Source organism: Fusarium phalaenopsidis (assembly GCF_050370095.1).
Source record: "Fusarium phalaenopsidis strain FUZ10S chromosome Unknown contig_32292, whole genome shotgun sequence".
NCBI lineage: Eukaryota > Fungi > Ascomycota > Sordariomycetes > Hypocreales > Nectriaceae > Fusarium > Fusarium phalaenopsidis.
In genome coordinates, this window is record NW_028145410.1 from 3,088,747 (window position 1) to 3,110,025 (window position 21,279).

At 54.4% G+C, this 21,279-nt stretch overlaps 4 protein-coding genes across 4 annotated transcripts; 1 reads left to right on the forward strand and 3 right to left on the reverse strand.

Moving 5' to 3' along the window:
• Window positions 1-10,137: 10,137 nt before the first annotated feature.
• On the reverse strand, window positions 10,138-11,747 carry LRP88_05220 (LSB5 family protein; the record flags this gene model as incomplete). The annotated part of the gene is made up of 5 exons (XM_083241779.1): window positions 10,138-10,445; window positions 10,502-10,658; window positions 10,708-11,154; window positions 11,202-11,594; window positions 11,736-11,747. The coding sequence occupies 5 exons, from the start codon at window positions 11,745-11,747 to the stop codon at window positions 10,138-10,140; spliced, it is 1,317 nt and encodes a 438-aa protein (XP_083102927.1).
• Window positions 11,748-12,995: 1,248 nt separating this feature from the next.
• On the forward strand, window positions 12,996-15,061 carry LRP88_05221 (methionine--tRNA ligase MES1; the record flags this gene model as incomplete). The annotated part of the gene is made up of 2 exons (XM_083241780.1): window positions 12,996-14,026; window positions 14,089-15,061. 2 exons carry the CDS (start codon window positions 12,996-12,998, stop codon window positions 15,059-15,061), a joined length of 2,004 nt encoding a protein of 667 aa, XP_083102928.1.
• An 850-nt stretch (window positions 15,062-15,911) lies between these two features.
• On the reverse strand, window positions 15,912-16,757 carry LRP88_05222 (bifunctional phosphatidyl-N-methylethanolamine N-methyltransferase/phosphatidyl-N-dimethylethanolamine N-methyltransferase; the record flags this gene model as incomplete). The annotated part of the gene is made up of 4 exons (XM_083241781.1): window positions 15,912-16,417; window positions 16,479-16,495; window positions 16,549-16,588; window positions 16,697-16,757. The coding sequence occupies 4 exons, from the start codon at window positions 16,755-16,757 to the stop codon at window positions 15,912-15,914; spliced, it is 624 nt and encodes a 207-aa protein (XP_083102929.1).
• A 675-nt stretch (window positions 16,758-17,432) lies between these two features.
• On the reverse strand, window positions 17,433-19,034 carry LRP88_05223 (RXT2-like protein; the record flags this gene model as incomplete). The annotated part of the gene is made up of 4 exons (XM_083241782.1): window positions 17,433-18,370; window positions 18,558-18,723; window positions 18,775-18,896; window positions 18,962-19,034. 4 exons carry the CDS (start codon window positions 19,032-19,034, stop codon window positions 17,433-17,435), a joined length of 1,299 nt encoding a protein of 432 aa, XP_083102930.1.
• Window positions 19,035-21,279: the final 2,245 nt, after the last annotated feature.

Genomic DNA, 21,279 nt, shown 5'->3' on the forward strand with positions numbered 1-21,279 from the left:
GCTGGTGATCGCATGCCGCTCATCTTCAAAGTGGAGTGGAGTGCCAGCTGAAGACGTGGCGCGTTTGGGGGAGTGAATATGCGAGGGCGCTCACAAGTGACGGCTCACAGCAGGAAGGCAGTCAAGCTGACAGTGACTGTAGGAGAGACATGGTCAGCAACAGTTTTCAGAGTTGGTAGGGGGCAAGATCAAATCAGGCTCCCTCCCACACCATCAGTCCCCTCCCGAGACGACTGGTAAACAGCAAGGCGAGTACCAGACAGCCGCGCAGAGACAGCTGGTCGCCAAGGAGGGAGCGTTGGTGTCGAGGGGTCCACCCGAGTGCTCGAGCCCGTGTAGGCAAATATGCGACATACCTTTCCGCGTTTGTAGATAACAAACAAATGACGTGTATGGTCGCACCTAGGTCGTGGGCGTGAAATCTTGGGAACCGCTTCTCGGGAAGATATCGGAGGAGGAAGTAACAAAGACGTCGACCGGCGACAGGAATGAGGAGTCGGTTTTCGATTGGAAACACACGTTTTCCGTGAAGCTAGAGTGGAAGATGGTAGGTCGGAGAAGTGCGACGAGGGCGTGGTGGGGGACGAATTCCACGAGAGTTCGGGCAAATTTTCTTTTTCTTCTCCTTCACGAGTAATCGCGCTGTCGATCGGCCGAAGAAGAGGCGACGATGAGCTGAACGGCGCAACACAGGAAGCGTCGTCGGAAGTTGCTTCTCGTAGAGACGGGCAAGCAACAAGAGGTGGGATGTAGTCGTTTACAGGCGCGACGAAGGGATCAGGAGGTGGTCTGTTCACAGGCCGATAGTCTAGACGCAGGTACCGTAAGGTCAGCCGGGGGAGGGAGATGGCTTTTAATAAGACAGTGCAGTCAAAGGCCAGCAAAGAAGATGTAAACAGAGGATCAGAAACGTCGATCGGGCCGAGGACAAGGTACTGTTCGAGGGATGCAACGGAAAAGAAGGGCAGGAACGGCAAGTAAAGAGGTTCAGGACTCGATTCGATGATCAGGGCCAGGTAGGGGCCAAGCCTTTATGTCAGGTTCCAGGACGGGTCCCTAGGCGGGACGTGACAAGGCAGCGCCGGGATATGAAGTTGGAGAGTGGGAAGGGGAAGTGAGGGTGGAGATGGGGGGAGTCTGACGAAAAAAAAATTATCGTACTCCCACTGACAGGGGCGAAGTGGAGGGTGAGGGAGGGCGTGGGCGTGGATGGTGGAAATCTCCAAATGCTGGCCTGGACAACCCAGCCCAACGCAGCGCAGTATAGCGGCGGCCGTGCAAACCGACGCCTCAGCCCAGCGAGAGAGCGGGTGCAAGCAAGGGACTGCAGGGGTAGGGGCAGAGGAATAAAGCACACAACGACGACGACGACACTCGGACCTCAGCCGACAGTTGAGAGCCAGAAATAGATTGAAAGGGAAATAGATGGGGGCGCGCGCGCAGACGCACGGAGAGGGCGGAACAGGCTCGAACAAAGGAAATGGGATGGGATGGGAGACGGGAATCACCAAAACAGAACAGAACACATTACGTACCGGTGCCGTTGTTTTGTTTTGCTTGCAAGATGGCGATCTACTAATCCTTTGGGCTTGGTTCCCGTCTTTGTTTTTCTTTTTTCCCCGACAGGTGTCGAGGCTTGGGCGGCACTGCGCTGCGCAGCACTGTACGCTTTCTTTCTTTTTTGTTTGGATCTCGCAAAGCCCGTTTGCTCTGTGCGTCAGATCTCACCAAGAGAGCGGTGACATGGACCAAGCACGGGACGGGGGTTGGCAGGAACTCGAGACACGACGGAGAGAAGTCGTCAAGGGAGAATCGGAAGACGGGAGGGGAGTGCGAAAAATGAAATGGTTTCAAATCACGACGGAACAAACAGACGAGGCGAGGCGAGGCAAGGCAAGGTAAGGCAAGGTAAGGCCGTGCTGAGGGGAGTGCGGCACCACCCGGTATTATAAGGTGAGCAGTCCGGGCAACAACACCTCACCTCAGGTCAGCGAGACGAGACGAGAATGAAAGAGGTGGGTGGACTCGGGCGACAAAAAGACGGGCCAGAACTTTCATGATAAGCAGCTCCCAAAAAAGGTGGTGGCCACTTTCTTCGACTTTCTGCTTCTGCTGCTGTCTCTCACCTACATTACATCGGATTGGTAGACGATGCCGAGTGATGGCGGCCCCGACAAAATGCGAGCCAAAAAGAAAAATGATCCTGGATGGAATCCATCCATTGAAACGAATCAACGAACGGGTGGCTCCCCGGGAGCGACGACAAGGAAGGTCGGCGTTCTACCTCTGGCTGAGAAGTATCTCGTACAGTGCGCACAGTGCATTTCATGCAGGCTCTTCCCCGGCCGCGGCGGCACCCCATCAAGCCATGCGCCGCCATCCCATCCATGGGCAAGCTCAATCAATCAATCAATGACTGACTTCCATGACTGGTTTGGGAGTGTGTCCCTGAACAAACAACTACACCTCGCCCTGAGCTTCCAGCCGGGTATCTCACTTCCTACCCTCCTCACGGGCTTCGTCGATGGAGCCTGCGGGGGTTCCTGGCGTTGCAAAAACCCAAAAGGGTACCGTCGTACAACTTACAGGCCGAGTTGGACGATGCTGATTGGAACCAGACCGTGGTCCTGCTCATCTTTCTGTCAAAGTTCGGGGCCGTCGATGACCGCGACTGAACAGTCCAGCCAACAGACAGGCCAGTCCTGGTCAGCCTCGAGTGCCCTCAGATGGTCATCGTATTGTTTCCTGCCGCTGCCGGATGCCAGTTGTGCCAGCGACGTCTCATGCCGTCCGTCGTCTCTCCATCAGTCGCCGGTGGACGCCTCGTCACCTCCCCTTTCTGTCGCCGTCCGACGAGGGGGAAACGATCATCATGGACGAGATGGGCTAGGCTGCCAAGGCTGGCTCCATGTTTGTTTCGACCAGTTCGAGTTTGATGGCTCATGGACATGCGTTCTCATGCCCTGAGATGCCATGTCCTATGCGCATGCAAGCCGTCCTTTGTTGCTGGTCTCTCTGGCCTCTGATACAGTCTTCCTCTCCCTCGGGATCGTGAACAGGCCTCTCTCTGACCTTTCGCCCACTCTCCCGAGTTGGACCCCAAAGCATCCCCTGCCCGCAGGCATCGAACAACGCATCACTCACCTTTGCTCACCCCTGGCTTCCGCAAGGGCCGACGTCATGAATCTGCCCCGGTCCCTGTAAGGCCGACATGGCGTGTGCGCCCCTCAAAGCAGCGACCCCAGCCCAGCACATCGTGCTCAGGGCAATTACTAGTTATTCAGGTACGTATCGCAAGCCGGGGGTCCGTCAATTTGGGCGCCGGTCAGAGCTGGGCAGAGCTGATGGATGTTGGGCTGTCAGGCCAGGGCGACAAGGCGGTAGCCGTCGTGTGTGGCAGATCTGGCTTCCAGAACAGTCAATGTCCAACGATCCCCTGCCCCATCGCGTTGGCGGTGTCGTGTTGTCCTAGTGTGGCTTGCCTCACCTGAGTGTCCACCAAGTCCCTTGGCAGGCTCTCTGGCGAGTGTTCCTGGACGAGATGCGCCAGGCGGCACTGGGTCATCGGGGTCGATAGCAATCTCCAAGCACGCACTTTGAATTTCGGTGACAGCGATCCAGGACCACCCGACGCCTGGTGAAGCCCTGCCTGAATCTGCGGAGGCTCGGTGGTGATGTAATCTCATCATACTCTGGTCACCTGGTGCTGTTAGCAGTTCTTTGTTCCTCCTAGCTGAACATGATTCCCAAGGCTTTGGGCAAATCCATCCATGGCTGGCTCGCTCGGCTGTTGCCCACGCACGCAGGCTACCCCTGGATTAGCCTTTCGTGCATCACCCACGCACGCACGAGTCGGCCTCCGGATCTCGAGGCTCAGCAAGACCGCGGTCCAATCGTGGCCACCTCACAGGCTATTGAGCGCTGCTCCGCTGAGATTGTGCGATAACCCGTGAATTAATGCACGCAACACGCACAAGTCTGTCGCTTGTGGGATGTTTGCTGCTCCTCGTTGCCCTCGCATGGATCAGAAGGTCGTCCCAGAACATGGGATAACGCCCAATCGGATCTGAAGCGGGTGGCCTGGGCGGTCCCCGGCGCCCATTTACATGGCCCTGCACTGTGTACGATACCTGAGGTGGGCTGAGGTGGGACACCTCCATCCGTACCTGATGGCTTCGCCTGGCCTCACTCAGCATCATCCATTTGCCTTCCAGAAACACCTTTTTTTCTTTCACCGCCCAGCCCAGGATGGTAGCGCCGGGGCTCGAGGCGTTGCTGTAGCCGCCGTTTCCCCAGCAGATAATCGATCATCCCCGCAAGCGTGTGACGAAGGCGCACATGACAGTCGACAATTAAAGAGAGATCCATTCCATCATTGCTAGCTCGATGGCAGATGCAAGGCAAGGCACGGCCAAGGCGATCCACCATGACGCTCAATCAAAGAATCACCACCATCCTCCGTGAGGTGAGGTGAGGGAGAAAGGGGTGCGCCAGCCGAAACACGAAGGTTGGTGTCGCAGGCCTCGCAAGCCGGGGGCACTTTGAGCGGGCTAACGCGTTGAAAGGAATCAAAGGGCTCGGGGGATGCATATGCAGCCAATGACGCTTCAGCTGCTGACGTGTGGTTGGCTGTGTGGGGAGCGCGGCGGACCTATTGCCGGGGCCAGCTTCTCTTTGGGAAATTGCGCTAGCTTGCCTCGGAAGGTTTCTCGAAACCTTCTGGAACAATGGTAATGCGAAGCGGATCTAGCGCATGCGTGACAATGCGAGAAGGAGCGTAGCGTTGCGCCTTTGCACCTTCTTCCTTCCATTGAGCTTCTTTTCTTCCCTTCCTTCGGCTCCCCATCTCATTCCGATCCATCCATCCACCATCCATCCCACTCACCTGCTGCCCCAAGTTGAACGCCCCCCCTTGCGTGTGCCAATATGCCTCACATAATTCTTACATACTCTGAATAATTCTCTTTTGCAACCTTTTCGCTATTCAGCCAAGCAATCCATCTCCGTCCGGCCGTCCATTCACCCATTCATCCCACCCATAATTCATGTCCCGTGTCTTATGCATGACTGAGGGCTCTTCCGCCCTTGCCCCATGCACCCGGGGCCCCATCTCTCTCTGCCCCGTGCTGCAGGAGCATGGATCAAGTCTATTGTTCTGACGGCCTTCGAGAAGCCCACTTGAGAGTCTACGGTATTCAGACGGTGTACAGGCCAGCAGTGGCGTCCCTCCGTCTCGAAACTACATAGTCGCGGGAATGGAGGATGAGACGACCTGGGTAATCAGCTCCTTGGACGCCCGCCACGAGCCCTAACGACTTGCTAGCGTCGTGCAAGCACACACTACCAACACATCTCGCCATGCCAGCCTCACTGCTGTCCACGGCTCAACTCGGAGAGATGGTGTCAGGATCAACCCCAGGCTCTTCGGTGACTCTGGAGAGCAGTTCAGCAAATCAGTCGCAGTTGTTCAACACCAAGCACGACGGCAGGCAAATGCTCCTCTGGGGGATCCATGCATGACAGAGCCTGCGGCTCCGGCACGGCTCCCATTTCAACGAGCGCTGTCCATGCTCGCTGCCCCCCAAGACCAAGACTTGAGTTCCCTGTACTCCACGAGACAGCCTGCAGTTCCGCGCAGGAGCTGGCCTTTCCAGCTGGGGAAATCCTGGCCGTGCCGGCGCGGGTGGCTAGTGTCAACGACTGCCCCGGGGAGTGGGCATGATATACTCGGACCAGGGTTCTCACAATGAGATCTTACGACTGCGAGACGCGGAAGGCGAAAGGGGGAGCTCAGGCAAACCAAACCACTCCAACAGCCCACCGCTTTCTACCACGGTTGGTCGACATCTCATCATGACCCTCCAATTCCCATCCACCAACCCCTCCGCAGTTTCATGAGGTCATCTTGGGCCTGCCATGCAAGAGACCAGCCATTGGCTTCATCTACTCGAGGGGCACACAAACTGCAGCATGTTTGTTGGCCCTCGCTTGCATCTCCGCACTTACTCAATAGCAGCAAGCAAAGGGCCCTACTGTCGTGCGTTTTGAGAACCTCAAAGTGGCTGGCGTGGCTTGGGGCTGTCCAATCTTGAGACTCCCCTGCCAGCCTGGTTGCTTCACATGCCCAAGCTGTGCAGGGCGACAAAGAATGCGCATCAAAGACAACTAGAAACCTTCTAGAAATTCCACGCACGTACCGCCCGTTGAGGCTCTGAATAGACCAGTGCACGCACACGCCTGCGTACATGACAATAACAGGCCCTGTCGCCTGTGGCCCGTCAATCATGGACGGGAGGGGACACTGAGCAATGACTCCATTCCAGCCCGTTCATCCCGCCATCCGCACGCCATGTTCGGCGAAGGCGATGCGCCGATCCCAAAAGAGCGCCGGGGGGCTTGGTGAATCAAATCAAAACAGATTCATGGACAATGCGCATCCCGCCCCCTCGTCTATTCCGGTCCCGATGAGGCAACCGTCGAGAAGACTCGAAGCACGGATGAAACAATTAACATTAAAGCCTTCGCATTAGCGTCAGTGCGCTTCGCTCTGCGCTTGCAGTAAAGCGTCCGTTTTACCTTATACCATACGGTGCAGACGCATCTCAGCGCCGAGCGCAAACAAGTACCCCGTACGGCGTGATCGTCTTGTCAGAGATGCAAGGGCACGCTATGTCAGAAATGGCTGCAACAAGCGAACTTGGCATCCATGACACGAATCCATTCTTTGATACGCTGCTGCAACTCGTCATCATCCATTCCATGATGAAACGCCTTTGTTCCCCAAGTTTTCGGTGACCAAGGTGAGCTTCTTGCAACAAGGAGCTTGGGACGCACTCGAGGTCAAGCAGGGAGGGCTCAGCCAGTGGTCCATGAACACGCGCAGCGATTTGCCATGCCGAGCGGCGCAGTTGGCCATGGCTCCCGGCTATTGCGAGACCCGACGTCCTCTGTCGATCCTATCAAAGCTTTTTATATTCTCAAGCGGTACAATGACTCGAAGCACCGCTTGAATCTGCAGTCTGCCCCAAGCTCTTCTCCAAACTTGGTTCCTGGTGCGGGCGCTTGCGCGAACTACGTCCATGATCGACATTCCGCTGCTGGATCAAAGGGATGAACCCTTCGTTATTGTAAGCCCAACAACACGCATCGTGCGTGGTCCGACAGAGCGGGAACCAGTCTTTGACCGAGTCTTTTCTTGGGGGCTCTCTCGGAGGTTGTTCTGATGCCCAACCCCTGTTGTAATGCCCGACCCGGCTCAGCTCGGCGTTGATCACTGCGGAGAATCGCCATCGCCCTCCCGTCTTCCTATGACGGCTCTGTTCTCGAATTCTCAACCTCACCACCACGCGCAATTCACTCCATCTCGCGACATCTCGACCAACCGGGTCCGTGACCGCTGACCTGCGTTGTCGCAGGGCCAACCCTAGCAGCCCACCCAGTCCTCCCTCAGGGACGTGCTCCGAGTCGTTGACGGGCATTTCCGCGCAGCCCGTGAAACAACTGATGGAAGGCTTCCAGAAGCAGTGGAGTGAGTGACGTGGGCCCGCTGTACATGAGTGCTTTCAGGGCTGACATGCACTTTTCTCCATCTCCACCACACCAACACCAGCGCAGCATTGTGGTTGCTCGCTAGGTGATGGGGCGGGTGCAGGGGTGTCTATGGCCCGTGGCTGCCACGAGGGGTCTGCTCGATGTCGGCATGTACCTTTGCTTCTGCTGCGATAAACTTTGGGCCTCTTTTATCATGTTCCCCAGATGTGACGCTAGAAGATGGAAAGGCGCTATCCTCTTGGGCTCTTTGGCTCTTCAGATCTGTTCAGGAACGTGCTTTCGATACTCGAGACCACAACACTCCTCTCCTCCCAGCCCTTCCAGAAATCACGGGCACTGCGCGAATGGCTGGCCCCTCGCCTCGCCTCACGACGCTACCCTCAGGTGAGGTGGGGGGATGCTCCGAGAGTGGACGACAATTCAAGGCAGCCAATTTCATCAAAGCAACGAGGTAGTCAACGAATGGTCGGTCATGTGGGTGTGTGACCTCCGCCTTTCTCTTGCTCCGGCTCTTGTGTTGTCTGCTGCTGGGTTAATTTCCTTAAGCCTCTCCAATTGCTCCATGAGTGGACGGCTCTGGGGAGGGGCCTGGCCTGGGCTGAGATTGCCGTCGGTGCGGTTTGAGGACCGACGCATGCCTGCGCGTTCCCGCATCTGTAGTGCACAAGCAGCCTGTCTCAGCCTGTGACCGTTGTGTTGCGCCCGAGCTGAGAAAGACCGGTCCGGGAACCTAGCTGGCTGTCTTGTTCAGGGGTCGAGAGGATCCCGCTCAACGACAACGGTCACCACGGCCTGGTCCTGGGCAACGCAACGCAATGGGGGAGTGGCTTGCTTGCTGGCAAACAGACGATGCTGCGCGGACACCTCACGGACAGGATCGTGCGTGCAACCTACCATGATCAGATATCGCACCCCTACACCGTCCCTTCACGTCTACATCGGATCAGATTTCGGAGATGGATGGGCGGGAGTCAAGAGGCCTTGCTTCTCGACGGTATCCGAGCGATGCGGATAGGTGCCGATCAAGAAAGCATCGGCCAGCTGTTCAAGGACGTGCCATTTGAGGATGATGCTTCTTGTCCTGATGCCGATGTACAGATACTTGCTGATGGTTTCTAGATGGATGAGTAAAGCGCCGAGAAACACATAGACCTTGAGACCCGCTGCAACCCTGGTAATCTTCAACGCGCACAGATCTGCCATTCTCAACTTGCCTTTGCTTTTGGCGTCTTTTGGCATTCTGCCCTATGATAGGCAAGGCCGACGTCAACGGTCAGGGTTTGGTTGAGACGACAAGTCTAGTTGGTTACCCAGATCCGATGCATCAAGTAATTAAACGCGGTCCGAGGAGCCCACAGAGGTCTCACCAGTACACGTTCTGCATGGCGCCAGAATATGAATTGCAGCTGTCAGAATCTAGCTGTTTCAATTTCCCATCCAGATCGATGAGATACTCATAAATTTTTTTTTACTTTTTTCTTTCCTTTTTCTTCTTACTTTTTTCTCCATCATCTCTATACTTGGCGATTTGGTGCTGCAAGATGGTGCGCCATCAACGGCTACGGAGCACGGAACATTGCTTTGCTGGAGGCGGCGAGATCTGGTGGGAAAAGGAAATCTCGTTTGCATCTTGTTGCATGCATCGTGGAGATTGCGGGCGCACACAGACTGCACTCCATACATTCGTACGTCCGTCTGGCTGTACAACATGAGGGAGACCGCCCGCTCAGCGCCGCATCGCATCGGACCATGCACGGACTGGAGGCGGTCTGGAAGTTTTCGGGATGAATGACAAGCGCGGTCCGTCTGTGTGTCGCGTCTGATGGCTCTGACTGGGCTGATCTGATATTACGGGCCTCCTGTACGACCTGTGTTATGGAGCTGCGCGTAAGCCCCCGGAGCTGGGGAAGCCAAGCCAGCCTTTTTTCGGGCGCTTCGCTCGTTACCCGGGAACAAGGGCCAGAGGGAGGGAGATGGGGCCGTTTCTACTTGCTCGAGACGGTCAAGAGGATGAGAGATTGTGTGGCAACAGTATCGTCTGAGCCAAGCCCTCCCGCCGGTGTCGTTAAGCGCAAGTTTGAGTTGGCTGTTGGATCCATCTCGGGGACGCCATCATGAGACAAGGATGACCTGCCAGCACCCACGTCCCCTACCCTATGTCTTCATGATCAACTTTGGAGTCGAACAAGCGAGCGGATGCATGCCAGCTTTGCTGTTGGACGCATCTTTTGTCCTAATATTTCAGCATGGAGAGACTGGGTAGGCACTCATGAAATAATATGTAAGAGACTTGATCTCATTTTACATTATTACTTCTTCTACTTTAGGATGGCTATCAGAAGATAATGACACCACGAACATTTAACATGGGTATATAGGCAGGCAACTTTCCCTTGTACTATTTTGTATAGATAGCCGAGTTAACATGCAAAATACTTACCCCCTTGAGCTGTCGTCCAGAATTCACTCGACATCGAAGGCACGGAGTGTGGTGCATCAAAACTGTTCAAACAGAATTCCGCTTACACAAGATGGAACTCAAGAGCTATGGAAAATAATATCCCCCCTCATGCAGACATATCATCCTCACCACCTAGGCTGGTCGCGTTCAACTCCAGGCGTGTCAAGTTCATGCTTGTCCCCAAACGGATCATCATCGTCCTCGTCGTCATCCATGTTGGTAACAACAGGAGCAGCGACTGGTCGAGGAGGCTGAGGAGGAGGAGGAGGAGGGGCCGAGTGAGCGTGCTTGGACATGGGAGGAGGTCTCGGGGGCGCGGCATGTGTAGGAGAATGCGAGATGGTCAACTCGGAAAGATCGGGGGGTTGCGAGGTTGTCGGTGACTGCGCGTTTGCGGCCTTTGCCATGGCCTCCTTGCCCTTTATAGTAGCCACTGCGAATAAAGTCAGTCGTCGGTTCCCTATGAGAGGCCTGGAAGAGGAGGCGTACTCCTGTAAAGATGGGCCTGCTCGGCAAGCTCGTCGTCCGAGTCACTGTCCGCATCGATAGAGCGGTCGAACTGCTCAAACGACATGAGGGCGTGCACGAGTTCGTCGTTGGCATGCAGCAGTCCACCCAGCCACTGCTCTTCTTCGACATGATGGATCTGGACATTGTCAGCTTCCTCACTCCGTACGAAGATCATGGTAACGCACATAACGAAGCACTTTTCGCCGGAGAAGCTTGCAGGCTTCGAATCGTTCCACGGCGGCCGGGTTCTCCGAGATACGTTCGACCTCGCGGTTGATGCTTTGAAGCGCATTCATCAAATTTGTTGCGGCAAAGGACGAGTCGGCAATGACCACCTTCATCGTCTCCTTTTCCGCCTCGAGGTTGAAGGGCTTCCGCTTCCCCTTGGCCTTGTCTTTTTCCTTCTTCTTGTCCTTTGAGCCACCGAAGAAAGAGCCAGATCCAGAGGAGGACTTGGTGTGGGCATGGCTAAAAGACTCGGCGGCTGTGGGCGGCGCATTGGATGAACTAGCAGCCTGTCGAGCTGCCTTGGCAGCTTCCTCCTGCTCGTCGTCGACAAAGGGGTTCTCCTCGGTTTCCCTAAGAACCTTGGACCTCTCCTGGGTGACGGCTTGCTTCCTCTTGGGTAGTTCCTAGGACAATCAGCACCCTATCTAGCCGATAATAGGGTATTACTTACTTTATGGAGTCTTGCGATCCTGTCCAGACCCGGAGTTCCAGCATATTGCGTCCATCCCCGGAAAAGCTCTCTGCACTTGTTCCTCACGGCGATATCAGACAGCTGGGATGTGCCACACACGCGCAGCCGCTCGAGAAGCGGTTCGTCGACAAAGGTGCGCTGGAACCTCTCACCGGCGTTCTGGATGAGGCCATCGAGGATGACGAGGGCGCGGATCTGGCGGTGGACGTTTCCATACTTGAGCTTCTTGCGGATAGCGCGAGCTGCCTCTCCTGGACCGGAAGCTTGTAGCTTGATGACCTCGACGAGCTCAGGGATGCCGCTGAGATCCTCCTCCTCGTATGACTCGGAGGTAAGGTTCTCGATGGTGACGGTTACCGCCGAATAGGGTTTCTATGAGTCTTAGCTATGAGACTCAAACAGGGCAACATAGGCATATTGAGTTGAGGGTAAATGACTCATGGGAGATGTCATGAGCTGATGGGGTATAGGGCTGAAAGACGAGACTGCGCGGGGTGTAGAAGCAGATCATACCTGTTGGAACATGTTGGCGACGAGCTATGAAGCTAAACTGTGTCTGTGTTCTCTCGTTTGGGCCTTGTACAGTAGTGAGCTGCAGACTCCCAGAATGATGCTATCCTGTGTTGCTGGGATAGCTCTTGGGAGCTCCCTGGATGCCCGATCAAGAGCGGCCGAGGCTGAAGCCAGATAGGGCAAGTCTTGAAAGCGCGCTGGGTTTCGATGAGCTACACAGGCGCAAGGGTGCACTGTTGTAAGATGCCTTGATGACGAAAGAGAGGCTTATCGTGAAGAGCTCAGATGGGAGCAATAGTAAGGTAGGTAGTCAGGCGCACAATGAGGTCCTAGCCAAGGCAAGCACGATACAGTAGGTTGGGAGGTATGGTGGGGTTGCAAGAGCGCGGTCCGTGACGCGGGGCTTCCTTCCAATTTTGGTGGAGCTACTGTCGTCACTGTCAAGGTCCACGGTCAGCCGAGAAAGGTGACCTTGAATGGAGCCAGGGTCTGTAAGTGAGGCTGTGAAACAGACGTCAAACTATTGAAGGACTGTTTGTAGACAGACTCGGAGCAAGCTGCAACAGAAACATGCCCATCACAAGATGATGCAACCTTGGACAGATCATTATTTACACTGTAGGTATAGGTACACTCTTGAGTCTTGACATTTGGGAGCTGACAAGGCTCGTGTTTGGACGGGTCTCTCTTATCGGATATCGTGAAGCTACCTACAATATGGTATGAGTATCATTCCACTCTATACCAACAGTCGAGACAGTTCAGTATAATAGAGGGTATGTAAAAATGGACACAATTTCACCAGAGCTGCCATCAAGCACGTATTATCGGTTATCTAGGTGTGTCGTTATGTCTAAGCAAGGGCGTCTTGATTCATGACAAGGTGAATTTGACACACCGTTCCTGGTTTGGCCTACCCGCCACAAGCCCCGAGGATATGAGTCAAGCAAAAGAGGACGTATAAAACTCTTTCATCCTAAACAATCTCATCTCAATTCTACCTCGAACATACCAACATTCATCGCCAGTTCGCATCTCGGAACCTGCCGAATCTACCCTAGACCCTCCGTGATCGCACCCTGGGCTGGCTTTCTCCAATCGCCCCTCCCCCGCCCCCGCCATCCCACCTACGAATTTTGACAGTAGAAGGCGTTATCGCGGCTTTGTGACTCACCAACACCTCGATACCATTCATCCTTCGACCCGGAACCTCTCTTTTCTCTATTCGAGTCGGTGCATCATTTAGCTGCGACTTCAAACATGGGTTCCAAAGCCCCCATTCTCCCCGAAGAGGGCAAGCGCAACATCCTCATCACCAGCGCCTTGCCCTACGTGAACAACATCCCCCACCTGGGCAACATCATCGGCAGTGTCCTGTCGGCCGACGTTTTTGCTCGCTACTGCCGAGCTCGCGGTCACAACACCATCTACATCTGTGGTTCCGACGAGTACGGTACCGCTACCGAGACCAAGGCCTTGGAGGAGGGCCTCTCCCCTTCCGACCTGTGCGCCAAGTACCACGCCCTTCACAAGGGAGTCTACGACTGGTTCCGAATCGACTTTGACATCTTCGGCCGAACACCGACCGAGCAACAGACCCAGATTGTCCAGCAGATATTTTCTGATCTCTGGAAGAACGGCCTCATTGAGGAGCGCGAGACTACACAGCCATTCTGCGCCGACCCCGCCCACTGCAAGTTCCTTGCTGATCGTTTCGTCGAGGGAGAGTGCAGCATCTGCCACGACCTTGGTGCTCGCGGAGACCAATGCGATGCCTGCGGTGGACTTTTGGACCCCTTTGAGCCCGAACGTGAGCCCAGCAACGAGGACGACGACCATGTCGAGGCCAAGGCGACTGGCTGGCTGATTAACCCCCGATGCAAGGTCGACGGTACCGCCCCCGAGAAGCGGAGAACCAAGCACCTCTACCTGCGCCTGGACGCGATTAAGGATCTGCTCGTCCCATGGTTCCACAAGAGCAGCAAGGAGGGCGACTGGAGTGCAAACTGTATCTCCATCACCCAGGCATGGATCGACAAGGGTCTGCTCCCCCGTGGCATCACCCGAGATCTCAAGTGGGGTGTTCCTATCCCCAAGGGTCTTGATGGACTCAGCGATGAGGAGTACGCCGAGAAGGTTTTCTATGTGTGGTTCGATGCCTGCATTGGCTACGTCTCGATTACCAAGAACTTGACAGACCCCGGCAACCTGGACGGTACCAACTGGGAGAAGTGGTGGAAGAACCCCGAGAACGTCAAGCTCTACCAGTTCATGGGCAAGGACAATGTGCCGTAAGTGACTTCCAAGGACGTGATTTAGGACCGATGGAGACACCGACTAACATGACACCCAGCTTCCACACCATCATCTTCCCTGCTTCTCAGCTTGGAACTGGAGAGAACTGGACCAAGGTCCACAAGATGTCGACAACCGAGTACCTCAACTACGAGGGTGGCAAGTTCAGCAAGTCCCGCGGTGTCGGTGTGTTTGGCAACACTGCCAAGGAGACTGGCGTTGATCCCGACGTCTGGCGATACTACCTTCTGTCGAGACGACCCGAGACGGCCGATTCCGAGTTCAAGTGGCCAGAGTTTATTGACGCCAACAACAACGACCTCCTCAAGAACCTGGGTAACCTGAACCAGCGAATCCTCAAGTTCTGTCAGGCAAAGCTGGATGGTGTTGTCCCTGACTACACCAAGTACACGGATGAGCGTCTGGAGGAGCACAAGAAGGAGGTCAACGAGGCCCTGCAGACCTACATCACCCAGTTCGATGCCATCAAGCTTCGTGCCGGCCTCGCCACCGTTATGCACATCTCTGCTCTCGGAAACAAGCTTCTGCAGGACAGCAAGCTCAACAACCAGCTCCTGGCCGAGGAGCCGGACCGCTGCGCCGCTGTTATTGGTCTTGGAATCAACCACCTTCAGCTCCTCGCCAGCATCGTCCACCCCTACATGCCCTCTACTGGTGAGGCCATCCTCGAGCAGATCGGCAGCCCAGGTCTCATTTCGATTCCCGAAACTTGGACCGGTGACCTTATCAAGCCGGGCCAAAAGATTGGCGAGCCCAAGCTCCTCTTCACTCAGATTCCCGCGTCCAGACTCGACGAGTGGCGTGAGGCTTTTGGTGGTGAGGAGATCCGAAAGCAGAAGGCCCTCGAGGCGGAAAAAGCCGCGGCCAAGAAGGCTGCTAAGGAGAAGAAGAAGCAGAAGAAGCTCGCTCTCCGTGCTGCTGAGTCTGCTGGCGAGAAGCCGGCCGAGAAGAAGCCCGTCGAGGCTTCCGCTGTCGACCTGCTCCCTGACAACAAGCCTGAAGAGAAGTAGAAGGCTTTGGCACGAATCTGAGACGGCGTTGTTTTATGAATTTTGAGAATGAAAAAGTTGGATGGCGCGGGTTGTTGTGGCGTGCAGAGACATGATGGCATAGAATTCAACATGACTCTTTGAGATAGGTATCGATGGGAGTTGCTGAAGTGTAGAGTAGATTCTCAGACCAACTGACGAGAAATAACTAGATGAGCTAGATGGCTTACTAGATGAATGTACAATGACGTGTTAACGGGTATCTTTGTCTGTCGTACCTCATCGTAGCTTTACCCCAGCCTTTCTTGTGCTCATCATCCTTTCTGTATAGTAGATTAGTCGCCCAAGCAATTATCGTAAGAAGCAACATAAGGCCGGAACACACCGGCCGAACTACGCCCATACCGCCGAGGATGCATTGAAAGCGAACACGGCCTGAGCCAGGCCTCCTTCGTTGTCTCCGAAAGCCCTCCGATTGAAGGTTCCAACGGTCCCTGCCTGTCTCTGACGAGCTGGTAGTAAAAAGGGTCCGGTCTAGTGAGTTTTGAAAGGAATTGGATTCCTGATATGTGAATCTTTATTTGTTGTTGGTGTTGGTATATGTAAGTCAAATGCAAAATTCCCCGTCGACTGGTTGATGTCGATAACCTGTTTTTTTTATTGTTCAAAATCCCCGAAAACTCCCTTTCGCCTGTTGAGAGGCGCCCGGCCTGTTGAAAGGCGTAGCTTTCATGTTCAAACCCGTCGCCGAAAGTGTGCGCTGGCTGATGCATCTAGACTCTTATGTGTAGGTCTTGAGAGTCGGCGGAACGTGTGTAGTCTCGTTCCGTCATATATACATCCGTGTTCGGATAGATCCAAGGTGAACTGTTTAGTTCTGCTTCTTGCCGGCAGCACGCTCGCGCTCACGCTTGGCGTAGATCTCGGAGGTGAAGGGGTCCTCGTACAGCAGGGCGATCTTGTAGACAATGTACACCCAGACAGTAAGCAGGATACCAGCAGGCTTGCCATAGTACAGAGCGGTGGCAAGGAAGCTCATGGTGGAGCCCGTGTACATGGGGGAGCTGGTCACGTTGAAAGGGAAACCCGTCACCATCTCGTCCATGAGGATGCCAAAGTAGTCACCCAAGAAGGTGCCAGTGATGCCGAGGCGCCAGGTGGAGGTGACGACCAGGACGTTTCCAACGGCGAAGAGGGTGAGGGCGGCGGCTTGGACGTAGACACTATCGAGGAGAGGGTGCGAGGGCTGCTCGGCGATGGCGCTCTTGTAGATGTAGTCGCGGACCATGCCGAGGGAGAAGATGGTGGCAGCGAGGGCATAGCATCCGACCTTGGAGTTTCCGCCAAAGAGCTTTGTTAGGAGCTTGTTGTGGTATTCTTATTGGGCACGAGGGTCAGTCGACGACATGGGCTAAGCTGTGAGCTTGTCTTGTCTTACCTTGGCGGGCGACGATGCTTGACACGACGGTTAGTATTCATGGCATCACGCAGAGACGACGAGAACTCACTTCCAAAAGAGGGGATTGAAGGCAATGGAGGACGCAGACACTGAAGAGCAGCAACGGAAAACCCAGAGTCAGACACATTCCAATTGATTGATTGGCAATTGAGGGAGAGAGGGACAGATCCCTCTCAAGGCCAGCTGGCAAGACTTACCCAACAAGCTCTGCTTGCTAAGGTCGACGTATTCGACGAGATCGTTCACAAAGGAAGCCATGATGAGGGAGATGATGACGCAACAGGTTCACACGCAGAACAGAGAGTCACGGGCTCTTGAATCGATCCTTAAGGAGAGTAGGAGATGATGTTGTTCCTACAGAATGGACGGTGAGAGAAAGAGTAGAAACAAAGAAGGTGCGCTGTCACATGGAAGAAAGTAGAAAGCGAGAGACCCGCGTCATAATTAAAAGGCAGGCGTTGGGGAGCTGGCCTGGCCTGGCCTGGACCCTCAGGCCTCATCCCCACTGTACCGGGCCCGTTATGGACCCGTTATGGGGGGCTGAGGTCGGCTTAATGGGGCCTTTGATGGGGGCACCGCACCCGGAGCTCGAGATCCACTCTCCACCAAACATCCATTCCCCGCAGATTCTCACCTACTCTTCAGCCTGGCTGCTCACGCGGGCATTATATGCATCTCAACTCGCGTCTATTTCCCCTTCATAACGAAAAACAGATGCATTTACATCTCTATCGACATTTGCCGAGCCATGCCCATACGCTATCTGGCGGCCTCAAGCCCTGCCGTGCCGTCTGTTCCAAACGCCGTCCTGGAAACGCCCAAATAAAAAGTCTCAACAATGGAACCCGTCATTATCATCCATCCCATCTGAACCGACAGCTGTGCTCCGTCATATGTACCACAGGCATCACCGAAGAACGAGACCGGTAGCTTTCACTTCCTGTTCCTCGTCTTCTTGCCCGTTGTCTGGGTATCTTCTTCCTCTTCATCCTGACCCTTCTTGAGATCTTCTGTCAAGCCCCATTCTTCCTTGTCATACCAGTCCTCACCGTCCGACATGTCCCGGTTGGCCCCTGAATGAGCCTCCGCCTTGGACCAGTGGAGGACACTCTTGCGCAGCTGGTCGGCCTTGAGGAGACCCAAGAACAGTCTTCTTGCCCCTCGACAAACCTCCTCCTGCTTCTGCACATATAGAGCGAGCAGTCTTCGGATATCTTCGGCTTCTTGTTCAGGCAACCCCACGTCGCGATCTGGTTTTGCCCCTGAGGGAGCGATGAACATGGGATGCACAAACGTTGGGTCCTGTCCTCCCGAGGTCATCGAGACATCTTGTGCAATAGCCTCGGCCAGTTCGTTTTCGCGACGAGTGTCGTCTGCTGCAGCCGCCTGCGCTGGACCTGCGCCGACTTCTTTGCCCTTGTTAACATGCTGGTCCACGCCGTTTTCTGGTCTGCCCTTCGAAGGCCCCTTGTCGACTGGCTCCTGACCCTCGTTCTGCGCCTCGGAACTTTGCACTGCTCCATCTTTTTCGGTGGTTTCTGTTGTCTCGTCCTTGTCGTCCTTGGCAATGTCTAGGTGCGAGTCATCAGCACCAACGGTTTCGGCATCTGTCATGGTGATGTCTGCATCCTCTGCTGCGTCCTTGTCAGAAACCTGTCTGTCGCCAGTCATGTCCGGTACAGGATCTGCGGGCGAGATGCCATTTTCTTGTTGGGTGCCACCGTTGGTAAGTTGTGGTTGTGCTTTGGAGAGGCTTAATAGGTGACGCGCAACGTGGTCGTCTGTGTAGAGCTCGATATCCGAAGGTCGTACCATCATGGAGCATGGCACCCAGGTATAGTCGCCGCACAACGCGGTTAGGAGGTGTCTCACTTGCCACAGGGAACGGTTCTCCTTGCGCATGATGTCGCAACTTTGGTCGACAAGCTTGGTCAGGGTTTTGGATGTGAAAGGCTTCGAGAGGGTTGGGTGTGTCGGCAAATCGGTCGATGCAGTGAGCGGAGCGAGAATGTCTGGTCCTGTTAGCTTTGTTGTTGACTGATCCGACTGCTGACATACTCTCTATTTGGATATTGGCGTAGGGGTTCAGTTCTGCTGCAGCAGCCTCGGCTTCTTGAATGCGGTCTTCATCCTCCTCGTCGCTTTCTACTTCGTATCCTTCCTCATCGATCAAGGGCGGGTTGCGATGAATGATCGGTCGTCGAACGCCAGCATACTCGACGTACTGTTCGGGTCAGTCAGACTTGATCGAGAACGAATCGCGACGGCAACGGACCTCTCGATATGAGCTTGGGCCGTTGGTAGGGACCAATTGCCCTTGATGGGCGAATCGCGCTCGCTTCTGAAGCTTGTGGCCGCGATTGCTGTAGCTCTCGATCTCGGAATCGGAGTCGGACTCTGTCAGGCGGGCGTGGTCAGTTGTGAAGCTCGTAGACGCGACAGGCGCATGAAGGTTTGCGTACCATATGCTCTCCGCTTAAAGGCCTTTTTCATGCCAGCTATGGTCTCGGCGAAGAGGACCTGCTGCGACGCCATGGCGGGCGAAGGCAGGATTGACGATGGGACCGAGGGGGAAACTTGTTGTGGGCGGAGGGAACGACGAGGGTCGCGGCGAGTTTTGACGAGTTACGACGAAGTGGGAGGGCGAAGAATGATACTGACAGTCCCCGAGGTCGAGGGGATCTTCAGTACCAAAAGATGAGTCGTGTTCGCGTCCAAAAGTTGAACAAATGCAATTTTGTTAGAAACGTGCTGTGACGGCGAGGAGAAGCTGGAGCGAGAAGCGAGGCTGCCCGCCTTCCCGTAGCCCATGACCACATTTCCGGGCGCGGTCCGTCATGATTGGTCAGTCATCGGACGTTTGTTCGGCCGGCGCCGATGCGATAGCAGATAAGGTACGTACCACGAGCCCCATATTTCACTTCCATAACTCTGGTTATGCATTCTGTGCAACTCATTGTGAATGCTTGCTTTAACCACATGTGGTGTAAGTGGTGAACTGACCCTGTCCCCTGCATTATTTGTCCTTGGAATCTTAGCGACCATGTTGAAAAACTAGATACCAATGCCATAGTTGTTATGGTTTGATTATCAATCACGCCCTCTGTGCGGGTTTGGTGTTGGCCTGTATACACCCTTGGTGGGTAGAGGAACATGCCCGGTTGTTATGCTTCAAATACCCAAGAAACACATAATGTGTGTGATTCAAACTGCCAACTTACTGTGTTCAGATCTGACACCCTGAAGCTTGATTGTCTTGATAATTTGATGATACGGAGTAGAGATGGATTGCTGTTTGTCTGTTGTTTTGCTTGGCATTGGGCATCATGGCAGAGCTGCGATTATCGAGACAGTTGAACATCAGTCATGGGAGAATGCGTTTGCACCCAAACAGACTTTAGAGTTTTCAAGCCTCTATTTTGCAACCAACGTGGTAATGTTTCAGGCAGTGATTCACTGCCACTTCACATCTATAAATTCTCCCCCTGCCTCCTCTTTCTCTTCTCTACAACCTCACCTTCTTCATCACCTTTTCACACCCCCCCGACTATAATAGAACATGCTACGCTCTACCTAGATGCTTACATACTTTATACGGGACAGGCCAAGCTCAAAGAAGCCCTCCGCCCTGCTCCTCTTTCTACGAGCCCAGCCGACGAAACGCCCCATCGAGTACGAATAGGGCTCGATCTCAAGGTTGTTTTGCATCTCCAAATCCCTCACTACCGTATCGAATCTCAAGTACAAACAGGAAAAGTGACTTGGGACGGGGAGGGCGAGAATACTACCCGATCGGCAGAGGATGGTACCTTAAAGGGCTTCTGACAAGAGATCGCCATCGAGCATCCCAATGCAAAAAAGATCAAACGTGAGTTCGAAGAAGAGATAGGGCTCGAGAAAGATATATAAACCGACACTGAGACCGAAGCCGGAGGTAAGAGGTGCCTGGATAAAGCCTTCATGGATAATGTCCTGAAGCAGATCTAAGGCCTACCTAATCGTGCCGATGCCTGGGGTAGCCTCGAAGAGTACCTCGTCTCGGAACCAACTCCGAGGTCTCTCACGACTCAGGGCTACATTGGATTCCTACAGGAGAGGGTATTCTCCCTTTTGGATTCCGCCCTCGCTCTATCAGATGGCAACAACTTCACTGGCACCATCGATGGCCTTATTTGGGTCTTGCTCATGGGGGCAGGCTTTCTCCTGTCTGGGAATTTTGAATAGTGTCCCTACGACAAGGAACAAGTGTTTGAAAGGTGTGACGCACTCGGGGAAAGGGTGAGTAACACCCTCAGAGTAATTGATACCGCTCAAAACGCGGCCTCTGACGCTTCTATGCTAGGGGCCATGTTGAGCGCACCCGTTGCGCATTTAAGGTCTCTTGGCTTTATTGCCCATCACCAGGAGCTTTTCGAGCACATTACACAATTCCTGGAGAGAGAGGAAGATGCCGAATGATCATGTACTGGGGGCTGAGAGAACTGGTGATGAGACCGAGTTACGCCTGCGCCGCAGCGACACTCGCACTATCAAACTCGCATGATGACCTTACGATGATAATAAGGAAGATTAAGAGTAGATTCAGCAAAAGGGTGACTAAATTTATGATCATAATAGCCTTATAGGCTTCTCTTTTATGACACCTCTCAGATTGTCCACCTCATCTTCAACGTATCCCACATGGTGACCATAGACTTCGCAGACAGGAATACAATGGCGCAGACTCTGTTTCTGGCCCAGACGCGAACACATTTAGCATCTTTCTCGCTTTGTTCTGATG